We start from the raw sequence: 12,928 nt of genomic DNA on the forward strand, positions 1-12,928 counted from the left end.
ATTGCTTCAGTCCAGCTGTAACCCCAGCACACTGAGACCCAGGAAAGACAAATTTGGCCACAAAGAGGCTACATAGTAGGTACTTAACAATTTTCCATTAGCTCCAAACAGAAAACAGTATAATAGTTCTTTAAATATACCAATGAATACTGTTTCCTAGAATCTTGTTTATAAAGTTTTATTTAAAAAGTTTTATTAGAAAACACATCTAGTTTATTAGAAATGTTTTCTATCAGATGTGCATGAAGAGACATTAGCCAGGAAAGGAACCAGCGTTTTTTGGGAAGCTTATCCAGAAGTGCAAGGCCAGACACTATCTTAGAGGCCTGCACAGCTTCCCTCTGATGAAGAGGTCAAGGTCCTGGGTTCGAATCTCTGCCTGCCTCCTCCCTGGCCTGGATGTTGGACAGTTGCTGAACATTTGTCGGGCTGTTTCCTTCTGTCAAATAGAATAAATGATTGTGAGAATGAATTAGACTAATGCTCCGAAACACACTTCCTCAGTGCCTGACCTAGGTCAAGCCTTAGGTGAGTGTGCACGGCCAGCCTGCTCAGATCACAGGGCCTTTCCCTGTACACTGTCCCGTGTTTTCCACCACTGAAAGCTAGGAGGGACTGTAGTGAGGAAGGGACTGTAGTGAGGAAAAGGGCGAGTGAGAGGAGGGAAAAGTGGTGGTGGAAGGGAGGGAAATGGAAGTGAAGGCAAGGGAGAGGGCAAAGGGAAGTGAGTGGAGCAAAAGAGTAAGAAAGGACAGAGAGGAGGCAGGAGGAGAGCTGGAGGGAGCTGGGGTGGGCTGGAGGGGGCAGGAGGAGAGTGGGAGCAGCAGCCCCGGGGACTAGTCCTGCTCCAGCAGGATCCCATCCCGGGTGCCTGGATTCCTGGCCTGGCTCCTGTGCTGTCCTCCTCCGACTTCTGCCCGCCTGGATGCTCCCGAGCTTGCCCTCCCCACCCTGTTCTTACACTTCCCCAGGACACACCGCCCAACCCCAATGCGATGCCCCGGGGAGCCCAGGCTAGAGGCACCTCAGACGGAGTTAGAGCTGCTCCCACCTGTCTTGCACACACCTTCTGCTGCTCCCGCCCTCTCTTACTCTATTTTTAACTATAAGGAAATGGGCTTTTTTTTTCCTACTACCAAATTATGATCATTTTATTCATAAATTCATTGCCGATTTTTAAAAATCTGACACTTGGCATAGCATATCAGCACTATATTTTAATAGTGAAGTGAAAAACGACATTTTTACATGATTGATATTCAGATTTTCAGTACAAGTTGTCATTTTAATTGGTTAAATTCATCCTTGTTTTACATTAGAATATTTCCATAGCATTTCTATCCAGTGTCACATTACTTATAAAAATATAGTAGTTGGCAATAATGTCTTCTTTGGTTATTGAGGTATTAAATATTCATAAGTATGTACACACACATACACACACACACACACACACAGCCTTTATGCATCTTCTTTCACAGAATCCTCATTGACAAAAAAATTTTGATTTAGACAGTAGCATTTCCCTTTACTGTTGTATGAGCCTCCAAATTCTATGAATGGATTGCATATTTGGGGCATTATGAGTTTGCCTTTCTTATGCTTTTTAGTTCTTCTCTTTTTGCTTTACCTATCTGTCCCGTCCCCTAATTTCCCCCAAATCATAAAGTGGAGATCATTTATTGTAATAGTGAACCTGATACAATCAGCACAGCACACTACATAGACCTGCTTGGTAAGGCTGTGGACCACTCACAGTATCAGTGATCAGATTTATAAATGCACAGGAGATGATAACCTCAGCAGATAACCCAGAGTTGACAACAGGGAAGATGAAGAAATGCTGCTTGAGGAGGTATTGATTAAATTGGATTCAGTGTATGCCTCGAGAACTCCTCTTCATTCTTTAAGAGCCCCCAGGCCTCAGTTGTAGAAAGTGTCTCTTGTGTATTCCTCCAGCTCTCTACCTGTGTGTTTTACACTAATTATTGTACACCATTGGTTTTTAGCTGTTTAATAGGCTGCCTCTTCTATTAAACTGCATACATTTCAAACCTTAATAGGCGTAGAACTGACCTAGAATATGCCAGACATGTTTGTTAATAAGCAAATGGCTACTGTTCCTGCATCAGAAATGGCATCAATACAGGCATCCGAAAATATGGTTTAGTTAAAAAGTAGAGTTCTTTACGGAGATGGAATTCCAACAGTTAGAAACCCAGTAAGGATCTGTGAGTGAATGGAGACTTTTGTCACTGGATTCAGTGATATATTTATTATCAACTCTTATTCCTCTGCAATATAGATCCCATTGTTCTGGCAAAATATCAGGATGCTAACCAATTAAGTGACCTAACAGATGAACAGATCCTCACCATGTTCATGAAAGGGCACAATTCTAAGTAGACAGCAGTGTCACATGAAACTTCCTGTCATAGAGCTAGAGCCATAGCACTGGTTATAAGGAAGGTTTGCTACGGAAAACCTGTTTCCAACAAGTAGTGGTGTACACACTGCTTTTTCAGAAAGTTGATCTGTGGGTGGGCTTCTGTGGCACAGGCCAGGTAATTCCAAATGGATGAAAAGAACTTCAAGGGGTGGGGGGGTAGCAAAAGTGTCCATTCACTCACAGATCCTTTCTGGGTTTCTAACTGTTGAAATTTTATCTCCATAAAGAACTCTACTTTTTAACTAAAGCATATTTTCAGATGCCTTTATTGCTGCTATTTCTGATGCAGGAACAGTAGCCATTTGCTTATTAACAAACATGTCTGGCATATTCTAGGTCAGTTCTCTGCCTATTAAGGTTTGAAATGTGTGCAGTTTAATAGAAGAGGCAGCCTATTAAACAGCTAAAAACCAATGGTGTACAATAATCAGTGTAGAACACACAGATAGAGAGCTGGAGAAATACACAAGAGACACTTTCTACAACGAGGGCCTGGAAGCTCTTAAAGAATGAAGAAGAGTTCTTGAGGCAAACAGGGGTGGGAAGGCTTTTCCAGAGAGCACAGGAACCTGTGATGCCTGCAGAGCACAGGACTGTTGCAAGCACAGTTGCAGATGGGGTGGCAGAGGGGATGTTGACAGGAGCAGGTGTCTGTGGTAAGGTATGGCCAGATGTGAGGCTGGAAGAACAGTTTGGCCATAGCTGAGAGTGGAGGAGGAGAGCCAGTGTTAGCCAAGGAGAGATGCTTGGGATCATCTCTCTGTTCCCTACTCTGGGAAATCCTGCTCATTCACATCAGTTCTTCCCTGACCTGGCTGCCCCCCAGGAAAAAATGCACCTCTCTCTTTTTGTCCTCCCCATGTGTTTGTGTTCATGTTATTATTTATCTCCCTGCTTTATGGTTGCATTAGCTGGGCTACTTAACAGATGCTAATAAATGTATCTTTTCTTCTTTTTTGTACCATGGATTGAAACCATGGGCGTTTAACCACAGAGTTACATCCCCCACCCTTTTAATTTTTTATTCTGAGGCAGGGTCTCACTAAGTTACTTATAGTCTCCTTAAGTTGCTGAGCTTGGCTTTGAACTTGCCATCCAGCTGCCACAGCCTCCCGAGTCACTGGGATTACGGGCATGCTCCACTGTGCCTGGCCCATAAATGTTTCTTAAGTGGTGCTACTCTGTAATGAAAATTTCAGCTGAGGTGTCTTACAATTTTAAAAGTAAACGATTCTGTGATTCTGAATAATAGCATTCTTTATACCAGTCTAATTTTATTTAGTCTAAATGGCAGCAATTCTTATCTTTGACACTTAAGAACTCCTGGGCATCATAGCTTGTTTGGCATGAATTACTTTTCTTCTTAAATGACAATTGTTTAAATTTTGAAGTTCTTTGTCTATGAAAGGAAAATGTTCACATTCTGAAACCCTAAAAATAAAACACCAGAGAGATGATGCCAAAACAATGGTATCAATCAGAAATGCCTTCTGAATTCAGTGTCTGAGAACAATGACTGAGTCAGATCCCAGTTACTAGGCATTCATTGTTTTAAACCAATTAACAGCTAAGAAACCGAAGTAATGAAATCTTTTAAAAACTCTCTATTTTCTAATGAGTTGTGATGATCAAATGTTCCTTATGTGTTAGATGCAATCTGTATGATTATACCTTATAGTTTTACAGCTTTAATTAAGAATATTATTCTCATTCTGTTAGTGGATAGCTAAGTTCTCCCAAATCATATCACATTGATCATGAGTTATTTTATTTTTGATTTAGAAACAAGCATTCTTAATTGCCATGAAACTTACTGAGATCAAATTTACTTAGACAGTTTCCTGCAAATTTCTACAGGGAAGTATAAGATTGAAAAAAAAATCTATTAAAGAAATTACCTTGCCAGCAGGCATGGTATAATCCCTGTAACTCTGGAGGCTGAGGCAGGAGAATCACAAATTTGAGACCAACCATGGAATTTAGTGAGACCCTGTCTCAAAAAGAGCCGGGGATAAATCCCAGTGGCAGAGTTCCCTTAGGTTCAATCCCTAGTACAAAAAAAAAAAAAAAAAAAAAAGGAAAAGAAAAAAGAAACTGCCTTCTTCTTTCTTTTTTCTGAAAAGTGGCTTTTTGTTTGTATGTTTGTGGTACTAGGGATTGAACTCAGGGGTGCTGTACCACTGAAATATATCCCACCTCTTTGTATCTTTTTATTTTGACAGGATCTCACTAAATTGTTGAGGCTGATTTCAAACTTGTGTCCTCCAGCTTCAGCATCTTCAGTTACTGGATGATAGGCGTGTGCCACTGTGCCTGGCTTGGAAAAGTGGTTTTTCAACTTGAGATATAGTGTAGGATTAGGAAACTTCTGGAAACTCCATTTGACAGTCTGTGTTGATTGATTCAGCAAAGTTTTATAGTATTAACTTCAGAAGCATGTTGATTTTGCTAAGTTCTTTTCTCCTTATTTGGAAACATTTACTGTTTATTTCATTTATGAGATACAGCCATTCAATAATAGAACTGATCAGTGTGTCAGCATAATTTATGAGCCACTTAGTACTAATTTCATAATAAACTTTGAGGTCACTTAAAGTTCCAGATATAAACTGTTAAATAATTTAGTGCTTGTTTTTTCAACAGATGTGAATTATTAAAAAGAAAATGGCCCAACGGAACACTGTATTTCCTAATCTTGTCACCGAGGAAAGGTATAATATATGGAAAATATGCATCTAAGGTATACTTTTCCTTTACACCAATCCCATGAGGGCTGCTAGTGGGTGTGATGGTCTTTATAAGTGAAGCTTTGTGGCTGTTGCATTATCCAAGAATAGTTTTGTCCAAGGGCAAGAGAAGTATTATAGTGTCCCCACTCCTGGTTTCCAGTTTATTGGATACCATGGACCACTTCATGACCCCAAGAGGTGGAGATTTCATAGTTTCCCTATAGTAGGATTAAACTTTCTATCAATAGTGAAATATAACTCTGGAGGCTTGAGGTTAATGTCTCTGTTATTTAATTAATTAATTTGATTGATTGATGATTAAATTATACATACTGGGGATTGAGCCTAGGGATGCTCTACCACTGAGCTATATCCTCAATACTTTTTATTATTCACTTTAAGACAGGGTTTCACTCAGTTGCCAAGGCTGCCCTCAAACTTGACATTCTCCTGCCTCCTAAGTCCCTAGAATCATAGGTGCATGCCACCAAGCCTGGTCCTTTTTACCTTTCTAAATAAAAAATTGGGGGCCTACATGACAAAATTGGCTCTTGGAAATAGATTGCATGGACTGCATGATCTTAAATGCTTTTTAAATGAGTTGTCAACTTTTAAAAATAGGGCAATTTCACATACAAGTCTGAATTTTCTGGCTCATTTGAAAATACCAAATAATCTGAAAAGATGAACCTGTGTTCCCAGATGATCACTTATAGGAGGAGCAGAATTGTGGCTCCCTTTTAGCTGGGAAATGCCCTGTCGAGTTCTCCAAAGTCCCCATCACTCCCTATTGCACCATGCATGGCATGCTTCACTCATTTATGTCACCTGCCTGACCCCTGTAGGCATTTGACTTTGTAACCATTGCTTCAGGGGGAGGGCTGGGGAGGAGATCCTGTCAGGAGACTGTGTTGGTCAGCTGGATCTTGATTTCACAACTTGAGCTGGGGATACCACTCTGCCCGGTTCTGCCAGCCTCTTGATCTTAGAGGTCATAGAGCCTAAGCCTGTGAGCACAATTATCTCAAGATCCTGTCTGGTTAATGGAGGAAACTCTTTGGGGCAGAAACCTTGCCTCAAACCCTATTTACCTTGTAGGGGTAGACAGTATGTATTTCTTTCTCTGTGAAGTCTTGAATCTGGCTTTAAGAATTATATTTTCCCAATGAGCCACTCCCATCCTGTGGTTTCCTTCTGCAGGCGAGTAAGAACCATGCCCCGACACAGCCAGTCCCTGACCATGGCACCCTACTCCTCTGTAAGCCTTGTGGAGCAACTAGAAGACAGGATCCTCTGCCATGAGAAAACCACCGCTGCCCTGGTGGAGCATGCTTTCCGGATTAAAGACGATATTGTCAGCAGTTTGCAGAAAATGCAAAACAAAGGGGGTGGTGACCGCCTGGCCAGGCTTTTCTTGGAGGAGCACATCAGGAACATAACTGCCATAGTAAAACAACTTAATCGGGACATTGAGGTAAGGTGTGTGCAAGTCATGTGGCCTGTGTCCCAATTGATCCTTATCGTCACCCAACTCTAATTCCCACCTCTCAGGCAGTGTGCACGTAGGCCTAAGCTGTCTGTCTTGACTGTAATGATCGCCAAGGAAACAGCTTGCACAAATATCCTAATTAAAGTTATTCCAGTATTTGATAGCAGTTTCTGTCAGTGTTATTTGTGTTTATTCCAAAATTGCCTTGCTGTTTATTAAATCACTTTGTTTTGTTTGGCTTTCAATGGGGAGAGAGAACTAGTCAAAAAGTTTCCTTGTAAAACCCTTCATACCTGTGAAGATAGCTATTAAATCAATTACTAGGTCAGCCTTTGCTACTCCAGATTAGATGTTTCTAGGCCATAATGATTATATATTATGCAATTTATTATTCAGAGAGCTTAGGTATTTGGATTGCTTCTCAGACTCTCCTTTATTGCTCTATTTTGCTCTGAAATGGGCCCCCTAAAAAAAGCCAATATTGTCTATTTGTAGAATTTAAAGGTTTACTGCTATTTTGGGGGCAGTCACAGAGATCATACAATTTAGTTCAGAAAACTTAGATCATTTAGGGCCTGGGTTTCTATTGCTACATAATGGTAATAGACTTCACATGTAATTATTAAATATAGGAATAAATGTATATGGCTAAATTAAGGAGAATCTTTGTTTCTTCTCATGGGATTGTACATTAATGGTGTTTTCTGAAATTAAGCCCCCACCTTTTTTCCATTGTCAGATTTGTGTTGTAATTAAACAGTTTTATTGAGGTATAATTTAAATACCACAAAAAACACCCATTGTAGGTGTACAATTAAATAACTTTTAGTATATTATTGAAATGTGCTACTGTCAGCACAGTTCTGTTTTATGACATTACCCTCACCTACCACAATTCACACAAGCCCTACTTCTTCCCCAGGTCAGGGCTTATCCACTTTCTATAATTATAAATGTGTCTTTTCTGTACATTTCATATAAATGAAATTATACCATATGAAGTCTTTTGCATCTGCCTTCTTTCACTAAGCATAATACTTTTGAAGTTCACACATATCCTCACATGTGTCATGTTCTTTTTGATGTCAGAGTAGTATTCTATTGTACAGATATACCCCTTTCTGTTTATCCATTCATTAATTGATAGATATTTGGATTGTTTCCAATTTTTAGTTACTACCAGTAAAGTTGCTATAAGTATTTGTGTACAAGTCTTTGATATGGAAAAGTTTTCATTTCTTTTGGGTAAATTACTAAGAGTAGAATTGCTGGATCTTTTATCACTATAAGATATATGTTTAACTTTTCAAAGCATAGCCAAACAATTTTCTAAAGTGACTGTACCATTTATAATCCCATTAGTAATGTATGGGTGTTCCAGTTTCTACATAGCCTCACCCATATTGTGTGTGTATGTTTTTTTTTTTTTTTTCAGTTCTGGGGATTGAACCCAGGGCCTCAAGCATGGTATACCCCAGCCCTTTAAAAATTTCATTTTGAGATGATCTTGCTGAGTTCTCTAGGCTAGCTTTGAACTTGCAATTATCCAGCCTCCTGAGTCTCTGAGATTATAGGTGTGTACCATGGTGCATCCCTACCTCTTAATGCTACCACAGTGGGGACAGAGTCTCAACATGAATTTTGGAGGGGACACCATAATTTAAATCATAGCAAATGAGTATTAGTGAATAAACACCCAAATTGAGAATGAAGGCAGTTGTAGATTTCCTAGTAGAGACTCTTAGATCATCTCTACAAAGTGCATCCTTTTCAGGATAGACCCAGTTGAAGTGGCCTCAAGTCTCAAAACCATTTAGTGGCAGTTCTGGGACTAAACCCAGGGGATTCAAAGCTCCAAAAATACGTTCCTTTCCCTTTTCTTCTTTTCCTCATGGGAGCTGTTCTGGAACCCTGATCTTATGTAACTAACTCTCAAATGTGACAGGTTGGCCGCTGTAGCCATTCTCTGCTTTCCGAGGATTTCTGACCCTCCAGAGAGTTGTTCATGAAACCAGGTAATTCCAGCTGTGGTTCTCACTAGTTCTCCCTGGCCTCATCATTCTGTTGGTGAGAGTTAACTTGAACTGGGATCAGTAGCAGATATATCATCAATCATTTTATGCTTTGCTAATTATTTCTCACCAAACATATTTCTTTAAGACAATTTTTTGAACCATTTACAATGCACTGAGTTTTAAAGTAATTGCAATTTTGCCGTTTTTCCAACATCTGAAACACATTTTATATACTGATTATGCCTTCCTCACCCAGACAGCACTTTTTTCCATTTCCATTTATTTTTAGAGTATGCAAATTTTGCAAATGAAAATATGATTTCTGTTGTAGAGAGGGAAAACTGAGTAAAATCTAATTCTGACAAAAAATTTACTTTGGCCATGTGAGTGTTTACTTTTTTTATAACTGGCAATAACTACATATCATAGTAAAGTAACAGCAAGAAAGTTTAGAAATGTAAGACTGCTATGAAGCACTAATTATATGTACTTGTGTATATTATGAACTTAGGCATGTCTACCCAAACATAACCAAAATTAGAATGCTTCATGAAACGTAAGAATTGCTATACTGTAGCCAAACTTCATCAAAATGAAATCATGACAAATTAGTCTGGGTGGCTTAAATAACAGAACTATATCTCCTGCAGTTTTAGAGACCGGGAAGCCAAAGATCTGAGACCCTGTTTCCTGGTTTGTGGGTGGCTCTTCTTGTGTCCTCATGGGGCAGAGAGCAAGAGCAGAAGCAAGATTTGGGGTTTCCTTTTTTAAGGGCACTAATCCCACACATGAGGGCTCCACCCTTATTACCTAAGTACTCCCCAAAGTCTCCCAAATCCCACCTCCTAATACCATTGCAGTAGTGGGGATTTCAATATATGCATTTTGGGGGATACAAATTGTATCCATAATCATAGTCCATAACTGTAATATAGGGTAAAAATTTTAAGAAGTCCTTATATATAAGTAGTATAAATATTGGGAGGGTGGGTATTATACAAGAGATGATAGTTGAATTTTTAAAACTATAAATGTGACAATATTCCAACTGTATTTCATTCTTTTGTGTGTTTGGATGGGGCGAGGATACTGGGAATTGAACCCAGGGGTTCTACACTGAACCACATTCCCAGCCCTTTTTATGCTTTATTTTGAAATAGTGTTTCATAGAGTTGCCCAGTCTGCCCTTGAACTTGCAATCCTACTGACTCAGCCTCTTGAGTATCTGGAATCACAGGCATGTGTCACCATGACTAGCTTTAAATTATATTTCAGTGATGTGAAAGTGTCTTTTTTATCTATAGATTCTGAATTTCTTCTGAAAATTGCCTGGCATTTTGTTGTTTTTATTACTGGCTTCTACTTGTTTTTCAGTTCTCTCAGTAAAATTATACTGGGCATTTGTTTTCTAAGAATCATCCTGCAGGTGATTTTGCAATACAAAATTAAAGTAAAAACCATTCTTAATATACAGAGCTCACTCTAGGCTCTTTGACAGGGCTGATCAAATTGAGAGATATTAAATCTGCAACTGGGTAAATGTACCTAGATAAGTCTTTAAGATTTTTCTATCACATGGCTCTGAATACAGTTGTACACTAGAAAAAGAGTAAAATATGTTGTCAAACCACTAGCCTGCATGATCTTCAAGAGCTAGAACAGAGTCTTAATTTTTCTATTTTTAGTGTGTACCATGGTGTTCAACACACAGTAAGAGCTCAATCAGTGTTTTACAATTAAAGGCTCCAGGGTCTTTTGCCCTTCTAGAACCCCATAATTATTGCCCATATTCCAAGTGCAGATTCCAATGTGAAAACAGATGACTCTTGTACACTAGATCATAGTAGGTGCTTAATAAGTGCTGGGTGGAAGACTCTATTGTTTTAATACATCCCCGCCCATGATCTCCACTAGCATTTTGCCTTGTACATAATTGTATGTCATCAATTATTTATTCCCCCAAGACTTTCCACAAATTATCATTGTCATTATAAATTTAGAAGAGGTAATGTAGTCACTATGAATTATACATGTCTGGATTATCTATACTGTCTTTGGTTTAAGCACCATCATCCCCAGAAGCCAAGTTCTGGTAAGTAGTCTATAGTCCCTTTTTGGGTGATAAGCTTTCCCTTCTGTGCCAACTTGACGGCTTGGGAAGTACTTTGTATCCCCTTGTGTCCCCTTAGAGGTTTAGTTGTGTCTTTGGCCTTTGGGGAACCAGGCAGTGAGGCCTTGTGGTTAGAATCTGGAGACCTACTCCTGGTTTTCATGTGCTCAGACCTCATGGTGTCCTGCTGGCTTGGCTTTCTGGCTTTGACCTAGTGGGGTTTTGGAAAACTATACCAAGCCCTCCTCTAACTGAACAGGTCATGTAAAGTTTGGCAGTTTAACAATTTGCAAATGAACTACTGAAGAGTTTTCTGAGCTCATGGGATGAGTGCAGTGTGGGATGTCATTAACATGTCAAGGTAGAGGTCTAAAAATGATGCTACTGTGCAGTTGGACCACAGAGGAGCTTGGCTCAGTGTGTACCCAGCACTGCCAGTGAGGAGGAAATTTTGACTACTGAATTTCATGTATTGTACCTAAATCTGGAATCTAGAAAGGCTATTTGGAAAGCATGCTGCTGAGATCTGGCCCCTGTATTCAGCAGAGGGATTTTGGTGATTTTGATTATCATCCAAATTCATTTTAACTCTACTCACTAGATTTGACTTGAGTCAAGAGAAAGAAGACATTGAATTGAGTGGACTTTGAATATTCATTCAGTTCTGGCGATGGAAATTTTCTAGTGTAATTAAGTTGGTATTTGGTATCTGCCTCATCTTTAGTACATCTTAGCTTGTCTGAGTTCATCTTTGAGAGTGTGTGGTCACCTCTGGTACAAGCTAGAGATAGTCTCTGAGCCTTCAATTTGAAAGGCCAGATTCTATATCATGGCATTAAATTAATTGCTAAATTTCTCAGTTACCCAGGGTGAGCCAGGCACTGTTAAAGGTGACAGGTACTACGTACTTACCCAAGCATGCAAGGTCCTTGCCCTTAGCCCTACTCCACATTCTAGTGTGTGTACAGGGAGTAAAAACTGAGGAACCAAGGTAACATCAGCCCATGTCAATGGTCTGATAAGATAATATAATGGTGGGTAATTGTGGGCTGTTTAGAAAGGACAGAAGGATGGTAAGGTGACATGAACTGAGACTGGAATGGCAAAGGGGTCAGGCCAGCAAAGGTGGAAGAGACAATGGGGAGATCATTTCAGAGAGAAAGAAGACTATAGGCAGGGAAGAACTTGGTGTGTTTGAGCAGAGAGGACCAAGGGACCTGAGTACCGTGAGTGGAGGGAAAGGGCCAGAAAGAAGGCTTGAAGGCTCTTAATAAGAAGTTTAGGGTTTGGATGTGGGAAGATGTTAAGTTTCCTTCTTTCCTTCTTTCTAGTTGGGAGTCTTTTAAGTTGCCCAGGCTGACTTTGAAACCCCAATTCTTCTGCCTCAGTCTTCCAAGTAGCTGGGATTACAGGCACACACCACTGTGCCTGGCTTTATTATTTAGTTTTAAGCCAAGGAATTTAAATAATTCACTCACACACATGGTGCTGGCAATAACTAGTAAACAAAACAGATAAAAGCCCTTGCCCTTGTGGGACTTACAGACTGATTAATGTTTCAGAAAGGAGCACTCTGACTACTGTGAGATGAAGGGGTCGTCTGGGAGCAAGAACAGAAGCAGGGAGTTGGGTTGTGTCTCCTGCAGAAGTTCAAGGAACATGTGATGGCAGCTTGAATTAGGAGAGTCACTGTAAATGTGGAGAGAAGTGGGTGGATTCTGGACTTATTTTGGAGGTAGAAATGGCAGGACTTCCTGCATGTTGGAGTCTATTTGGGACTTGGCATCTTTTAGGGGCCCACTGAATACCCAAGTGGAAATGAATACCAAGAAGGCCATTTGGTACAGAGGCTGGAATTCTGGGGAGTTGCAAGCCTCAGTGTGGAGATGAGGAGCCAGGGAGGGAGGTCCTATTTTGCAAGGCTCTTCCCTGAGCAGTTGGGTCTTTCTCTAGTGATGTTGGAGTTATACTTTTATTTCCAAATCCTTATCAATCTAGGAAGAGCTGGAGAAGGAGAAATATGGAGAGCTCTTTCTTTCTTGGTTGCTCCTAGGCAGCACCAGCCTGGCTAATGGCTTGGAGATCCCAGGGCATGGGTTGTCAACACCTCTGTATACACAGCCTTATAGAGCCTGA

The 12,928-nt window shown here is 40.1% G+C and overlaps 1 protein-coding gene across 2 annotated transcripts in view; it reads left to right on the forward strand.

Annotated features, from left to right (window-relative positions):
* Fam81a (family with sequence similarity 81 member A) overlaps window positions 1-12,928 on the forward strand; it is a 49,612-nt gene that overhangs the window by 12,789 nt on the left and 23,895 nt on the right. For both annotated transcript variants that reach the window (XM_077799844.1, XM_026384849.2), the window contains exons 2-3: window positions 5,093-5,189; window positions 6,379-6,652. In XM_077799844.1, the coding sequence (XP_077655970.1) occupies window positions 5,170-5,189; window positions 6,379-6,652 (294 nt within the window). In that variant the 5' untranslated portion in view covers window positions 5,093-5,169. The remainder of the gene's footprint in view (window positions 1-5,092; window positions 5,190-6,378; window positions 6,653-12,928) is intronic.

Source organism: Urocitellus parryii, chromosome 6, assembly GCF_045843805.1.
Source record: "Urocitellus parryii isolate mUroPar1 chromosome 6, mUroPar1.hap1, whole genome shotgun sequence".
Lineage (NCBI taxonomy): Eukaryota > Metazoa > Chordata > Mammalia > Rodentia > Sciuridae > Urocitellus > Urocitellus parryii.